General features: G+C 29.8%; 1 protein-coding gene across 3 annotated transcripts; it reads right to left on the bottom strand.

Moving 5' to 3' along the window:
* Positions 1–10,271: 10,271 nt before the first annotated feature.
* LOC137826649 (protein cornichon homolog 3-like) lies at positions 10,272–13,736 on the bottom strand. 3 transcript variants are annotated; one of them, XM_068632715.1, is made up of 5 exons: positions 13,571–13,736; positions 12,262–12,443; positions 11,093–11,215; positions 10,942–11,001; positions 10,272–10,620 (listed from the first exon to the last, which is right to left on the bottom strand). In XM_068632715.1, the coding sequence occupies exons 1-4, from the start codon at positions 13,640–13,642 to the stop codon at positions 10,968–10,970; spliced, it is 411 nt and encodes a 136-aa protein (XP_068488816.1). In that variant the 5' UTR covers positions 13,643–13,736; the 3' UTR covers positions 10,272–10,620; positions 10,942–10,967. The 3 variants fall into 3 exon arrangements, with proteins under 3 accessions (XP_068488816.1, XP_068488815.1, XP_068488814.1); XM_068632714.1 differs by having other exon boundaries at positions 10,272–10,626; XM_068632713.1 differs by having other exon boundaries at positions 10,272–10,629; positions 13,571–13,735.
* Between the last annotated feature and the right edge of the window lie 1,469 nt (positions 13,737–15,205).

Raw genomic sequence — 15,205 nt, forward strand, 5'->3', positions numbered from 1 at the left:
TATAATACTCCCCTTAATTTGGTAGGTGAAGATCATGAACCCCAACTTGTATCGCATCGTCAAAAAATGTTCCTAGTGCCCTTCGTAAAAAATCTGTGAGTTGGTACTGTGTCGGTACATACGAAGGACTGATTATCTCGACTTGTAATTTTTCTCGCACAATGTGGCCGCCAATCTCAATGTGTTTTTCGAGTTCATGAAATATTGGGTTTGCTGCTATATGCAATTTCGCTTGATTGTCACAGAAAAGTTGAGTTGGCAAATTACATGACACCTTTAACTCCTGCAACAGATATCGCAACCAAACTACCTCCAAACAAGTATTGGTCATCGCACTACTTTTATTCTGCTTGTGTAGATAATCGTTGATACGTTTGTCTATTTTTTTTTTTACTTTCATGATATAATAAAAGAAAAAAAAATGCAATGCCCAGATACTGATCTTCGAGTTGTCTAACAACCTCTCTAGTCTGAGTCACAATAAGTTGTCAATGTCAAATTATTCTCGGATGGCAATATCAATCCTTGTCCCGGTGATCTTTTGATGTACTTCAGGACTCGAATTGCGGCATCCCAATGAGGTTTCCGTGGAGCCGGTATATATTGATTTAGGGTCTGAACCGAAAACACTATGTCAGGCCGAGTAACCATGAGGTATATCAGTCGTCCCACAAGTTGCCTGTATTTGACTGGATCCTTTAATAACTCTCCATCGTCCTGTGTGAGTTTTAGGTATTGCTCCATTGGAAATTTGTCTGGACGAGCACCTATGAGTCCCGTATCCTGCAAAATATCAAGCGTGTACATGTAAACACCAGCTTTGGAATGAGAAAATTCAATCCTTAGAAAATATTTTAAGTCTAGAAGATCTTTAAGCGAAATTATCGTAATAGGTAGTTTTTAAGAACGCTGCATTCCTATCAAAAGAATATCGTTCACATAAATCAAAAAAGCAGTAATTGATGAGTTATTATATTTTGTGAATAAAGAGTAGTCCGCCTTGGACTGTCGAAATCCTGCAGATTTAATCACATGAGAAAATGTTGAAAACCATGTCTGGGATGCGAGTTTGAGACCATAAAGGGATTTGTTGAGTCGATATACAATGTTCTCCCCTATCGATGATGATGTCCGGGTGGCAAGTCCATGTAAATAATTTCGTGCAATTTGTCATGTAAGAAGGCATTTTGCATATGAATTTCTGGTTGCAGCAATGGTGAGGAGACACCTCAAAGTTGTTAATTTCGCTGTTGGTGAAAAAGTTTCGCAATAGTCGACACCTTCAATTTGATTGTACCCCTTTACGACAAGGTGTGTCTTATATTTGTCATCACTGCCATCCAATTTGTACTTTATTTTATAGACCCATTTGCATCCGATGGGTTTCTGTCAGCAGGTAACGGTGTCAAGGTCCATGTTTGATTTAGCTGCAAGGCTGAAAGCTCTTCGTTCATTGTTTTTTGCCAATTCGGATAAAGAATAGCTTGAGCATAAGTGTGAGGTTCTTTGGTGCCTGTGATGTTAGCAAGATATGCATTATGTGTAGAAGAAAATTGTGAATTAGAAACAAAATGATGCATACACTAGCACAAAATGTATAAACAACGACTGACTATTTATTTAATGTAGTTTTAGGGTTAGCCACTGTCATTCAAAATGCGGTGACATTTTTGAAATTAACTTTATTTATGAATGTGGCTATTTGTAATAGCCGCATTCTTAAATAATTTTTTATCCTAATTCTGAAGCGTGTCACTTACGCTTTCATGTTTTTAAAACGTTTCTGCTTTGGTGTTCCTCTCTTCTTCTATGAGTTTCATTGTGTTCTCGTGCCATTATAAGTTTGTTTCGATCTGCTCTCTTTCTTTTTCACCAATGGTTTATAATTTTTTTTGTTTCACTTATTTGTTTATTTTCTTGCATTGGTAAAGGGTTTTCTGGCGCTTCATTTTCTCTTTTGTTTATGCTCTCGTGCTTCCTCTCTTCTTATGCGAGCCTTCATTGTCTTATTTGTGCCATTGTAAGTTTGTTTCGACTTCTGGTTGTTTTGAAGGAATCATTCAACCCCATGAGAAATTGCATCAGTTTATCTTCTTCCTTCTCGATCTGATGCTCCTTTGTCTGATTACAAACTATGGGTGAACGATATAGCTCGAGTTCATCCCATAGCTCTTTGAGTTTGATGTAGTATGAAGCCACTGACATCGTACCTTGAGACATGGTTGATATTGCTTTCTGAATTTGAAAAATGGTTGACACATTCTTTTGTCCGAACTGGTCGCGAAGATCTTTCCAAACTTGACGGGCGGTCTTAGCGTGAATTACCTATCCGGCTATCTCTGCCTCGATGGAGTGACTTAACCATGAAAGAATCATAGAATTACATTTATTCCATAATTCGAATTGGGATGAGTCTTTTTCTCATGACGACATTTCTAGTGTGTCGTCAACAAATCTGAGTTTCTTCTTTGTCGTAAGTGCGTGTACCATTGTTGTCTTCCAGGATTGACAATTTGGTCGACACCAACATGTGTCCGGGTTGGTCCGAATGATGAAAATAGTAGGGATTGTCAGACATGACGGATAAAAATGAAGAGGTTGTCGGAGCACCAAGATTAGTGCTCTGATACCATATAAGAAAATGGTATATAAAAAGATAGTAAGAAAAATGGTAATTCCTTATTTGTATTTTCATCCCTCCATGTATAAGAAATAAAGTGTATGAAGACTTTCTTTCTCCTAATTACAAGTTAATTATGTAGTGATTCAGAAATTCTATCATTATCGAATTAGCGTATAATTGCGTACAATAATTGCGCACAATAATTAGTATAATTTAATAATCATTATTTTTTAAATATGTTTGTTTATTATATTTTAAGTGGTTAAAATCAAATTTTACAATAAAGTTCAAACAAACTATTTAAAAAAATAACATTCCATAAAATTTAAACTTATCTAATCTGAAATCCTCCTTGAAGTAGTGACTTTTTATATGTTAAATGTGTTTAAAGGGAAGTTTATGAAATGTTGGTATCTTTTGACAATTAGTAGCTAAACTTTTTATTTAATTGATTCATTGTAGGTCACATTCTCCATTCATTTTCAAATTAAATATATTGTATATATATGACAGTCTTCATTATTTGAAGAATATAAACACTAAATGCCTTAAAAGTTTATTTTATTTTATGACATGATAAGAAATATTGATGTGGCAAAGGACATTTTTATCATTTCAATGAGTTAAAAGTTTAAATCAATTGGTGCAGAGTGTTTTATCATTGTACCATCTAAGTAATTATTTGAAATGTTTGGAAATCTTGTTAGGAAAGAGAGCGAAAAATACTTTGGTAAATAATGTTGTCACAAAAGGTTGATTTTGACGACTTGGTCGTACCACATTTTGTTGTGGTTGTGACAAAGAAATAAAGGAAGACGAATTCGTTCATATCAACAATTATAATCTATCATAAATAAGTCATTGGTGGTTAAGAAACTTAAAATTAAGTTAAATTAAAATAAATATGTTGCATTTGAAAGAATTAAAGAAAACATGATTTATGGTTAAATTCTTGATTTGGTATTGAAAAAATCATGTCATGCAAGTTTTTTCTTTTTAGGTATAAGAAATGAGCAAAAATAACATAAGATAGAGTATAATAAAGTAGATGTTGGTTTTGTGTAACCTAGTTATCTAGTATAACTAGTTATGGAAGTAAGGGTTTTAGGAAAAGAAGAAAGTGTAAGGAAACTTTACCACCCTAAGAAGAAATTTGTGCTTTAACAATGAGTAAATATATTAATTTATCCATTTAATTTCACTTTTTTAGTTCAACTATAATCAATGTTTTTATTTTTTAATAGTTTTTTTTTATCAAACCTTAGAAAATTTGATCATTTAGTCTCAAATTTAATTGAAGGGGTTTGTGAAAGATCATTAATGAATTTAAAAATTTACTAGTTGATTTTAATTATATATTAACGTTAATTTTTTTTTTAATAACAATTATTAAAAATTAAATATATATTTAAATATTTAATAAAGTAAAATTAAAAAATAACTTTTTTGTTAAAATTATAATTTTTTATTGTATTAAAAATATATACATATTTGAGATTTATTTTAATATTTATTATTATAAATAATAATAATAATAAAGTTTGTAAACTATTTCAATATTTATAAATATAAAAAAATTGTTTCTCCTTTAATTATTATAATTAAATTTTTAAAATTATTTTTCTCTTTCAAAGTTATTGAATTTTCCTTTTTCTTTCTCAAAGTCTATACAAATTTGAATTAATTAAGTCATTTTAAATTACAAGTTAATTATGTATTGATCTACTAATCATGGTATCATTATCAAATTAATCGCGTATAATTACGTACAATAATTACGTATAATTTAATAATTATTAATTCTTTAATAAGACGATTTACTATTTGAAGTAATTAAAATCAAATTTTACCAAGGGATACACACGTTTTTGTAGTTCTGGCGAAGAAATAACGAAAGAGAAACAAATTATTTTTTCATCTATATCAATAATTATAATCTAAACATAAATAAGTCATTGTTTTTTTTTCTCTTGGTTTTAAAAAAATCCAAAATGGATTTCACACGAATAAGATGGAACCTTACGTTTGATACTTTGAGCCGACCCGATGGTGGTCCAATACCTTCGCAGCTACTGGTGCGTGCCAGAGGAGTTTCTTTCCACTCCAGTAAACAGTGATTTACATATTTTTTGAAATGAATTTGGATTTCTCTTTCAATTTTCATGCCAGAATACTTTTTTTTAGTTTTTTTTTTTAGAAAACCTTTCATGGTTTTCTTTTTTAGTTCTTGAATAGAAAGTGAAATTCTTTCATTTTGATTGCATAGCAAAAGTTACACTTATGTTTGTTTGCAGACGTATTTGCGACAACCTAATAAATTTGAGTCATTGGTTGTTAAGAAACTTAAAATTAAGTTAAATTGAAATAAAGATGTTGCATTTGAAAGGATTAAAGAAAAGATGATTTGTGATGAAATTCTTGATCTGGTATTGAAAATATCATGTTATGCAAGTCTTCTTTTTAGGTATAAAAAATGAACAAAAATAACATAGGATATAGTAAAATAGAGTAGAGGTTGGTTTTGCGTTCCCTTGAAGTTAACCTAGTTATCTAGTTATGGAAGTAAGGGTTTTAGGAAAAGAAGAAAGTATAAAGGAACTCTATTTTTTCACAGGAATAAATGTTACATACGTCAAACACATTGTCCATTAATAATGAGTAAATACATTAATATTTCCATTTAATTCCTTATTTGTATTTTCATCCTCCATGTATAGGAAATAAAGTGTATTTATTATGTAGTTATTCAGGTATTTTATCATTATCGAATTAGCGTATAACTGCGTACAATAATTGCGTACAAGATGCACCGATTGGAATTTCCAAATAGCACATCAAATCAAAGTAAAAAAATAAAAATAGCAAGACAAATATGAAAACAAGATGAACAACATAAAATAAAGAAGAACTCAAAATGAAAATGACCAAGAACTACTCATCTTTGAAGAACCTTGCTCTGATACCAAATGATGGCAAAGTCATGGAGCTCTTCTCGGATTTGTGATCAAAGGGTGCGAAAGCTATGGATTGAGATGTGCAAGATCCTCCTAGGAGCTATGGTGATCTTGAAGGTGCATGTATGGAAAGAGGAAGGTTTGGCCAGCCCTATGGTAGGTGATGAAGATGAAGATTAGGTCCTAGAAACTAGGCAAAAGCAATTTATGGCACAATGTTGGCAGCATAACATTACTCTCATTAATCTTGCAAATACAAGTGCTAGGCATCTCCTTTTATAGGCTAAGAGGCCGTAAATGTTAAGCTAATTGCACATGAAATGTAAGCAAAATGAAATGGAAATGTGGAGGCACATGGACACATGGAGCACATGGGTGCACATGGCTTCATAAAACCATCCCTTGATTAGTGAAGGCTTCTAGAAACCTTTAGCTAATCAAGGTTAACTCCTCCTTAATTCTAATGTGCAGAAAAATAAACATTTGTCCACATGGCTATGCTATTTACACCCCAATTAAAGCTAAACTACACTTGTTGGGCCTTCACGGAATTTGTGCTAGTAAGCCACTCTCCCATTCATAGCTTTGATCCAAGTCTTCTTGTCCTAGACGCTCCTAGCTTGTCCTAGACGCTCCTAGCTTGTCTTCTTGTCCTAGACGCTCCTAGCTTGGTCTTAGACGCTCCTAGCTTGATCTTGGACGTTCTTGACTTGGCTCTTGCTTTTCATGAAAGGTTGTGCTTGGCCCTCTTCCATCAATAATGGTGTACAATAATTGGTATAATTTGATAATCATTAAATATATTGTATATATATGGCAGTCTTCATTACTTGAAGAATACAAACATTAAATGCGTTTAAAAGTTTATATTTTAACTGAACAAGCCCTTGGATATGAGAAGAGTGTTTTTATCATTGTACCATCTAATTAATTTGGGTTGATCCGATGGTGGTTCAGTCACTGGTACCGGAGGAGTTTCTTTCCACTCCACCAAACAATAATGGCATAGTGATTTACATATTTTTCGAAATGAATTTGGATTTCTCTTCCAATTTTCATGCCAAAATACTTTAATGTTTTTTTAGTTCTTTTTTTTTTTAGAAAACCTTTCATGGTTTTTTTTTTAGTTCTTCAATAGAAAAGTGAAATTTTTTCATTTTGATTGCATAACAAAAGTTATACTTCTGTTAAGGGAGTTGTACCTTCTCACAGGAATAAATGATACATACGTCAAACACTTTTATTGTCACTCATCCTACGAATAAATTTGTTCATAAGCAATGAGTAAATACATTAATGTCTTCATTTGATTCCTTATTTGTATTTTACATATAAGTCATAATACAGAGGACTCCCAGTGAAATTGTTATGTACACTGCTCTGTAAATTTGTGTCCTACTTCACTCTATTGGATTCCACAGGAGATCCTTGCCAAGATAGGAAATAAAGTGTATGAACACTTTCTCTCTCCAAATTACAAGTTAATTATTATGTAGTGATTCAAGAATTCTATCATTATCGAAGACAGTCTTCATTACTTGAAGAATACAAACACTAAATGTGTTAAAAATTTATATTTTAACTGAACAAACCCTTGGTTGTGGCGAAGAAATAACAGAAGACGAACAAATTTTTTTTAGTACATATCAACAATTATAATCTAACATAAATGAGTCATTGGTTGTTTTTTTTTCTTGGTTTTAGAAAAATCCACAATGGATTTCACACGAAGAAAATGGAGACTTAAGTTTGAAACTTTGAGCCGACTGGATGGTGGTCCACTACCTTCGCAGCCAGTTTCTTTCCACTCCAGCAAACAATAATGGCACTGTGGTTTACATATTTTTTGAAGTGAATTTGGATTTTTCCTTTTCATGTCAGAATACTTTAATGTTTTTTTAGTTTTTTTTTTAGAAAACCTTTCATGGTTTTCTTTTTAGTTCTTGAATAGAAAGTGAAATTCTTTCATTTTGATATAATAAAGATTGCATAGCAAAAATTACACTTTTGTTTGTTTGCAGACGTATTTGCGACAATATAAAAAATTAAATTGAGTCATTTGTTAAGAAACTTAAAATTAAGTTAAATTGAAATAAAGATGTTGCATTTGAAAGAATTAAAGAAAATATGATTTGTGATGAAATTCTTGATTTGGTATTGAAAAGATCATGTTATGCAACTTTTCTTTTTAGGTATAAAATGAGCAAAAATAACATTGGATAGAGCAGAATAGAGTATAGGTTGGTTTTGTGTTCCTTTGAAGTTAACCTAGTTATCTAGTTATGGAAGTAAGGTTTTAGGAAAAGAAAAAAAAAGTATAAAGGAAACTCTACTTTCTCACAGAATAAATGTTACATATGTAATCATTATAGGAAGAAATTTGTGCCTTAGCAATGAGTAAATACATTAATGTCTCCATTTAATTTCACTTTTTATAGTTCAACTATAATTAATGTTTTTATTTATTTAATAGTGTTTTTTACCAAACTTTAGAAAAATTGATCCTTTAGTCTCAAATCTAATTAAAGGTGTTTTATGATAAAAAAAAACAAAGAAAACATGTAACTAATTAAACCAAAATATCTTTTTAAATTTTTTTTATCTTTTTCCATTAGCCTCCTACACCCAAAGTTTCACAGACCCGCAGGCTCATATTGAGAACTGTACCTAAAAGAAGGCATTGAATTAAAAAGAATTTCAATGGTTTGTGTTCGATGTGTTTAAAATTGTTTCTTCGTTTAGTATCCGCCTCATGTATGTGTTTTCCACTCTCAACATACTCAACTCTTCTTCGTTATTTTTTTTCAACGCTTCAAACTTCTATTGTAATTGTACGAACATAGCCATCGACATGACGTTCTGATTGCCTCCATGCTCCCAGACTGATATCCTCTTTTACTCATCTTTCTTCAATTAACTTGCTTCTCAGTTCCACGGTGGGCGCAATTGTTCTTACAAGGGCCTATAAACAACTTCTTCTTTCTTCTGAACCTGTTCACTTCTTGGTCTTCTATCTCAGTTTGGACTTTCGACTTACTACTCATTTGGGCTTGAACTTGGATGTGATTTGTGGACTCTCACTCATTGGACTGAGTCAATTGAATCTCTCAGCCTTTGATTTCGGTATCCGCTCACGAGTAGGTGGTGTACCTGCAAGGAGCTCCGCTGATAAAGTCAGAATTTATTTTAGTTAATTATCAGGTAAAATTCACTCTACTTACCTATTGGGTCGATCACCTATTTATAGCACTTTCTTATTAAACTTTAAACCCAATTGGACTTTTTCTATTTGCACCTAATCTTCTTTAAATATACACTCTATGTTTTTTACCTATTTAATGGACTTTGCTATAATAATTCTTATTTTTTCCTTTCAACTAACATTTCGGTCTTCTAATCTTTCGGTCATTCGACCTAGACAGTAGTAATGATCAAAATATTTTATATAACCTCGAATTCCAAATCTTCAAAATGTTACCTTGCTTTATGAAATCTTACAAATTATATCAATTTGTTTTAATCGAGTAAATAGAACTCATCCGAGTGTAGTCAAAGAAATATGAAATAAATTTAAGCTTTGCTGATATTCTTAGAAAAATATATTGAATAAATAAAATTGGACAAATTAAAAAAATAATGGTTAGACAAAAAAAAGTTTATAATTTTATGAATATTTGATTAGATTCATAAGTGATCTCTTAATATTTATAAATTTGTAGGTATATTTTAAGTTTTTTATTTTATTTTTGGTATAATATTTTTTTATTGAAATTTAATATTGAAGTTATATTAAAAATAATTATTAAAATCAAATGAGATTTTTTTATTAAGAATTTGGTGTGTTCATTTCACTCATTTAAAACTAAATAAAATTGTTTTTTAAAAAGAATTTGAGCAAACACATTCTAGACTTATTTCTTTGTAATTCTTTTGTTTTGTCTTGGAAGATTAACTTTTTTTTTTTTTCATTTGTAATTCCTCATTGAATAGGTTTTGATCAATAAAAATTTTATTTTTTAATTCAAAAAAATAACTTTTTTCGAGTTGATTCACAAGTAAAACAATTCATATCTAAATAAAGAAATAAATTAAATCATCAAATATAAATTTTAAAATATATTAATGATGCAACCCGACTCATGTCCAAGACTAGTTTAACCCACTATTTTCATCATAAATACTTCACAAACTTCTAATTATTTAAATAAAATATTATATGAAAATAACAATAGGAAACCAAATGTAATAATTAAAAAATTAAACTAAATTTGAGTAAAACATTAGTTCAATTACATTTTTAGTTCTGAAATGTAGGATAAATACACTTTTAGTCCCTCGAATTAAAAAAAAAATCATTTTAGTCTTTCAAAATTTAGTAAAATATAAGTTTAGTATATAAATACTAAATTTCTAAGACAAAAACAGTTTAAAAAATCATTTTATTCCCTAAAATTAAGAAGTAAACTCATACTCTTTTCTTTCAATTAAAGAAGTATTATAAGTTTTTTAAATTTAGTGGACCAAAACCAAAATCATTCTAAACTTCAAGACCCAAAGACATAATTAAACAAAGAATACATATGTAATAATGATGATATTTTACAAAAATGGGGAATAGAACTTGAGTGCATACTTTTTACCAGGTATAACATTTATTTAGTCTTAGATATTAATACTTAAATACTGGTTATGAATTTGGAACAGTATAAAAGGTTTAAAACAACATAAAACGTCATGTCAGTCCTACTCTTACAGTTACATGCAGAGGAAGCAAAAGTGACAATACAAGTATACATAGTGTATGCACTACTATGAGTTCATGTAACTTTTTTTCATTCTTGAGCACTCTGATTCAGAAAGAACAACTTTTCTTAAGAGAATTACACCTTCTCAAGCTTCTCTCTTTCTTGCTTAAGCACCAGTATGGATTGTCACATGTTCCCTCCTCCATGGAGATCAGTTCATATTTGCTCTCACCTCTTTGTCCATGGAATTCAGCACATAAGATGACAAATTTGGCCACATTGCATTGAATGTATCAGCCTGTAACTTCTTTGATATTTTCAAGAATTTAATTAGCTGATGTATTTATACAAGGATAAACTACCATTTTGCTCCCTAAATGTATAAATTGATGACACTTAAATCTCTGAAAGTAAACTACCATTTTGCTCCCTAAATGTATAAATTGATGACACTTAAATCTCTGAAAGAACAAAAATTCTGATTTAATCTAATTAATGTACCTTTTACACATTCAAAAACAAGATTAGAACTTTAGTTCTTTCTGGGTACTAAATTCCATATTTTACACATTCAAGAAGCATAATATGACCCTCATGCAAATGGGTAAATGAAACTTACATCAGGCATGGAAGGGAAGCCACCAATTAATGCACATCCTCGGTAAGGGTCCACACCAAGCTAAAACATTTCAGATGAGAACAAAGTCACCAATTTTTCCTTTGAAATGGTATAGGATAATTCACAAAAGAATGCATTTCTAATGTAATACCTTACTACAGACATCACAAATACCGCAACAAGATATGCAACTTTGAACAGCCGCTTCTTTTTCTCCCAATTCAGCTTATTGTATATTTCTGTAACATCTGCTAAGTGTTCTCTTCTAATGTACCTGATATTAGGTTTCATGTCATATTGGGTGTAGGAATATAATATATCTGAAAATAATGTGCATAGGTAATAACAGCACATGCTTTATACAGATAAAAATTATTGAAATTCAATGCTTTCTGGACTCCATTTATTATCCCGTGCTGGATTACACTATGTCACAAATGCCCAATTTTAATGCCAAGATTTTGAACTCAAAATTGCAATCTAATTATCCAGATTTCAGACTATATCTGAATGTAAGTTTTACAGTCAAGATATTTTTTGGGATGGCAATGCAGACTATGTTTTGATAGTCCTTGATTACATAAGTTTCTAATCATGTCTTATAACTTATTTTCGGACAATCTTCTTGTTTCACCATAATTTGTGCCAACACTCAGGTATTCCTAAGTGTTTGTTCAACAGTTTCCAGGCTATCCCTCAAATTATAATATTAGAAACTTGAACAACCACTTGAAGTTCAGTGTTCTTTCGTTTTGCAAATGCCAGCCCAAAAGATCTTAATACATCTCATTCAAATCTTGCAATCAGTACCATATTAGTCGTGGTGGTTTGTGAGCCACCAAATCACAATGTTTTAAACCAAAATCAGAGAAACGTATTCATTCCATTCTATTGAGTTTTGCTTCAAGTGATCAACATTTTCAACCACAAAGTAAACACAATTTTTCCCAATAAGAAGATTGAGAAGCTTAGTGAAAGAAATACAATAATTTAAAATTAACAACAACAAAATTATATTAAAGGAGCACCACAAGTCATGATATGTGAGCTTCTTGTTATAAAATTGATTCAATTACAAGTTAAATGCTGCATGCCTTCATTTATCATTGCAATCTATGCTTCATATGAAAGAACTAAAGCATAACTATTTTATCTTTTCCACCAAGCTTTATGGTCTACAATATTAGAAAATATAAAACAAGATTTGCTCCCTTACTTTAATCCTACCTTGTATATAGATGTAACAAGATCCAGCAGTTTTAACAAGACAAAATTAATAAAGCACAAACTTATTGAGAAGGAAAGCAAAAGAAAACTCACGTTCTCACATTGTAATACAGGAAAGGAAGAGATAGGAGGAATATAAACCAATGTCCAGCTATAAGATTTATGAAGCAGAAGCTTCCTTGGATAATAAACTCTGGCACCACAACCTGGTTTATCCGAGATGTTGAATCATATGGATTTATATAATCAAACTCCAGGTCCACCAATAATATAAGCTGCATAAAAATTTCAAGGAATGACAAAAAATTTCATAAATGGTAAGCAGTATTTTTGCTCATTTTCACTAATGGATAGAAACAACAATTGAGGTGCGAATTCCAACTTCAAAGAGGTCAAGATAAAGTTTAATAAAACAGGGGGAAAGAATACTAGCAGTATTGCTATCTCAAAGTTGCTGAGTTTTTTTTTTTCATTCTTTAAAAGCCTTAGTTTTAAAACTTCATCAATATAACTGGTTGTAGTTTTGTAGGTAAAAATATTTACTTCTAGTACATTACACTGTCTTTCTAGACTAGGAAAATATAGAAGAACAGTTTTGAAGGAACTAGGAATTAATACACATGACAATTATGACATTGCTGAGCTCCACCTATCCATTTGGAATGGTCATATAGAATTCAAATTGAACTAAAAAGAACAAGGCCATTAATCTTTTGCACAGAGAAACTACAAAGAAGCTTTTCAAATAAGGTAAAAGCCAAAACAAAAAGGTGGAAGGAAGCATAAAATGGTGTGATTCCTACCATGCAGTTCATCTTACCTTAAGAAAAATATTGCTTAGTTTTCAAACTTTTGTAAGACAAATTTTGAAAATGAATTACTTTCCAAAATTTAACATAAATATTTTTTCAAAGTAAATGAATTACCTCCAGAAAGTTGTTCTAAAATCTACACACAGGCCTTGCCATCAAAATCTCAAAGGCTCTCCACCCAATACAAAAAAATTAACCACATAAACATAAAAAAATTGTTACAATTGGAATTGAAACCTTATGCCCTTGCACACTCAAAATAAATTATTTTACCACACCCACAGAAAAAAAAAAAAAATTCTTCTTCTCCTTCTATTTTTTTAATGGGAAACACTAATTATGAAAAATAAGCAGAGGAAAAACAATAAGAACTGAATTGTGAAGATTAAACCAGAATTTAAATAATGAAGCTCAGGATCAATAATTTCTGCTTCATTACAGTTATTAAACACAAATCAATAAAGGGCACCCACAAACATAAACCTTGAAAAAAACAAAAAAAAAAGGATCTTTTTTAAACAAACAGAAAAAGGAACATTGAATTAAAAAGAAGAAAAGAGAATAATGAATGTGATGTAATAGTGAAATACCTGGTAACCAAGGATACAAAGAAGGGTCAAAATTAGGACAAACGTTGAGATCCAATACAACACCTCCGTCATAACGCCCACCGCTGCATGCCGTTTTTTAATCTCTTCCTCGCACGGTGTTTTTCTTAAACGGAGTTCCTCGTTTTCGGTAAATCAAATTTTTTACCCTTAATTTTTTCGAATTTTCCTTTTAAAAAAAGTGGTTTCATTTTTGGGCCACATTTAGGGCTTCATAATTAAATTGGGCTGGGAGAAAGTTTTACAAAAATATATTTTTAAATTAAATTTCAGCATTTTAAAAAAAAATCAACAAATACTTATGAATTTTAGTTATAATATAATTTATTAAAAACTATCTTATAGTACATAAACTATAACACTAATTATATAAAAAGAAATGTTTATCTTTTATATTACGTAAAAATAAATATTAATTTATATTTATCTAAATGCTATTTCCTCTCATTATTTTTCTTACTAGCAGAAATACATACGGATGTGTATGTGTATCCATATATTTTTATTATTATTTATATATAATTATGTTTAATATTAAAAGTTGAATAATTTTTTTTATATTTATCCATTATATATTTAATTAGATTTATTAAAATTAAATTCATCAATTAAATATACAAATGAGAAAGAATATTTTAATAACTTTAGTATCATTAATAATGTTACATGTGAACAAATACAAATGTATGAATGCATCATCTTTTAGTATCATCTTTCCTTTACATGGGAATAAATAAATCTTCATCTTTGTTCTTCCTTTTCTAGGTCTTTTTTACCCCTATGGATTAATGACTTCTACAGGTGTCCAAGAAGTTTCATAACAAAAACAAAAACATTGAAATAAGCTTAATAAAACATTTTTTTTTAGTTTTAAAGACTTAACAAAATTATCTTTGAAGATTGAAAAAAATATTGAATGGTTAATGTTTATAAAATAATCATTTTAGTACTCTTGATAAGAAAAAGAATAACATTTTAGTTTTTAATAAAAAGAAAAAAAGGATTTAGATGGAAAATAGTGAAGAAATAAGCACCAAACGACATGTGGATACTTGAAACACGCAAAACAAGACGTGGTTAGTTTTACAGTTGTAGTCTCTTATGAAAAAAGAAATTGAGAAACTTACTCATTTGAAAGTAAAGAAAACAAAGTGAGTGAAGTGAAGAAGGGAGCGTTTTGGACAAAGAGTCACCCATTTTAATTCAACAAAAGAATCAATATTCATTTGCTTAATATTGTAACTTAAGGACAATTAAGAGAGATGTGAGAAGTTTTTAATAAGAAAAGTGAAAAAAAAATTATATAAAAAAAGTGAAAAATTGTTAAAAAAGTAACAAAAAGTGTTCAAATTATAGAATTAGAAAAATGAGAATAAAAAAAAATTACAAAGATGTGTAATCTAATAATAAAATGACAAAAAGCTTCTTTATTATATATTTTTAAAATAATCAAATAAAATATTAATATAAAAATAAAAATAAAATAAACTGTTAAAAAAATCCACCTTTATACATGGTTATAGATCTTTTTTCCTGTCTTTATTTCTTTCCTCCCTTATTTTAATGTTAATATAGTGTAATGTTTTAACAGTTTACAGTTTAGATAATAAGAAAATA

Source organism: Phaseolus vulgaris, chromosome 8, assembly GCF_000499845.2.
Source record: "Phaseolus vulgaris cultivar G19833 chromosome 8, P. vulgaris v2.0, whole genome shotgun sequence".
NCBI classification, from domain to species: Eukaryota; Viridiplantae; Streptophyta; class Magnoliopsida; order Fabales; family Fabaceae; genus Phaseolus; species Phaseolus vulgaris.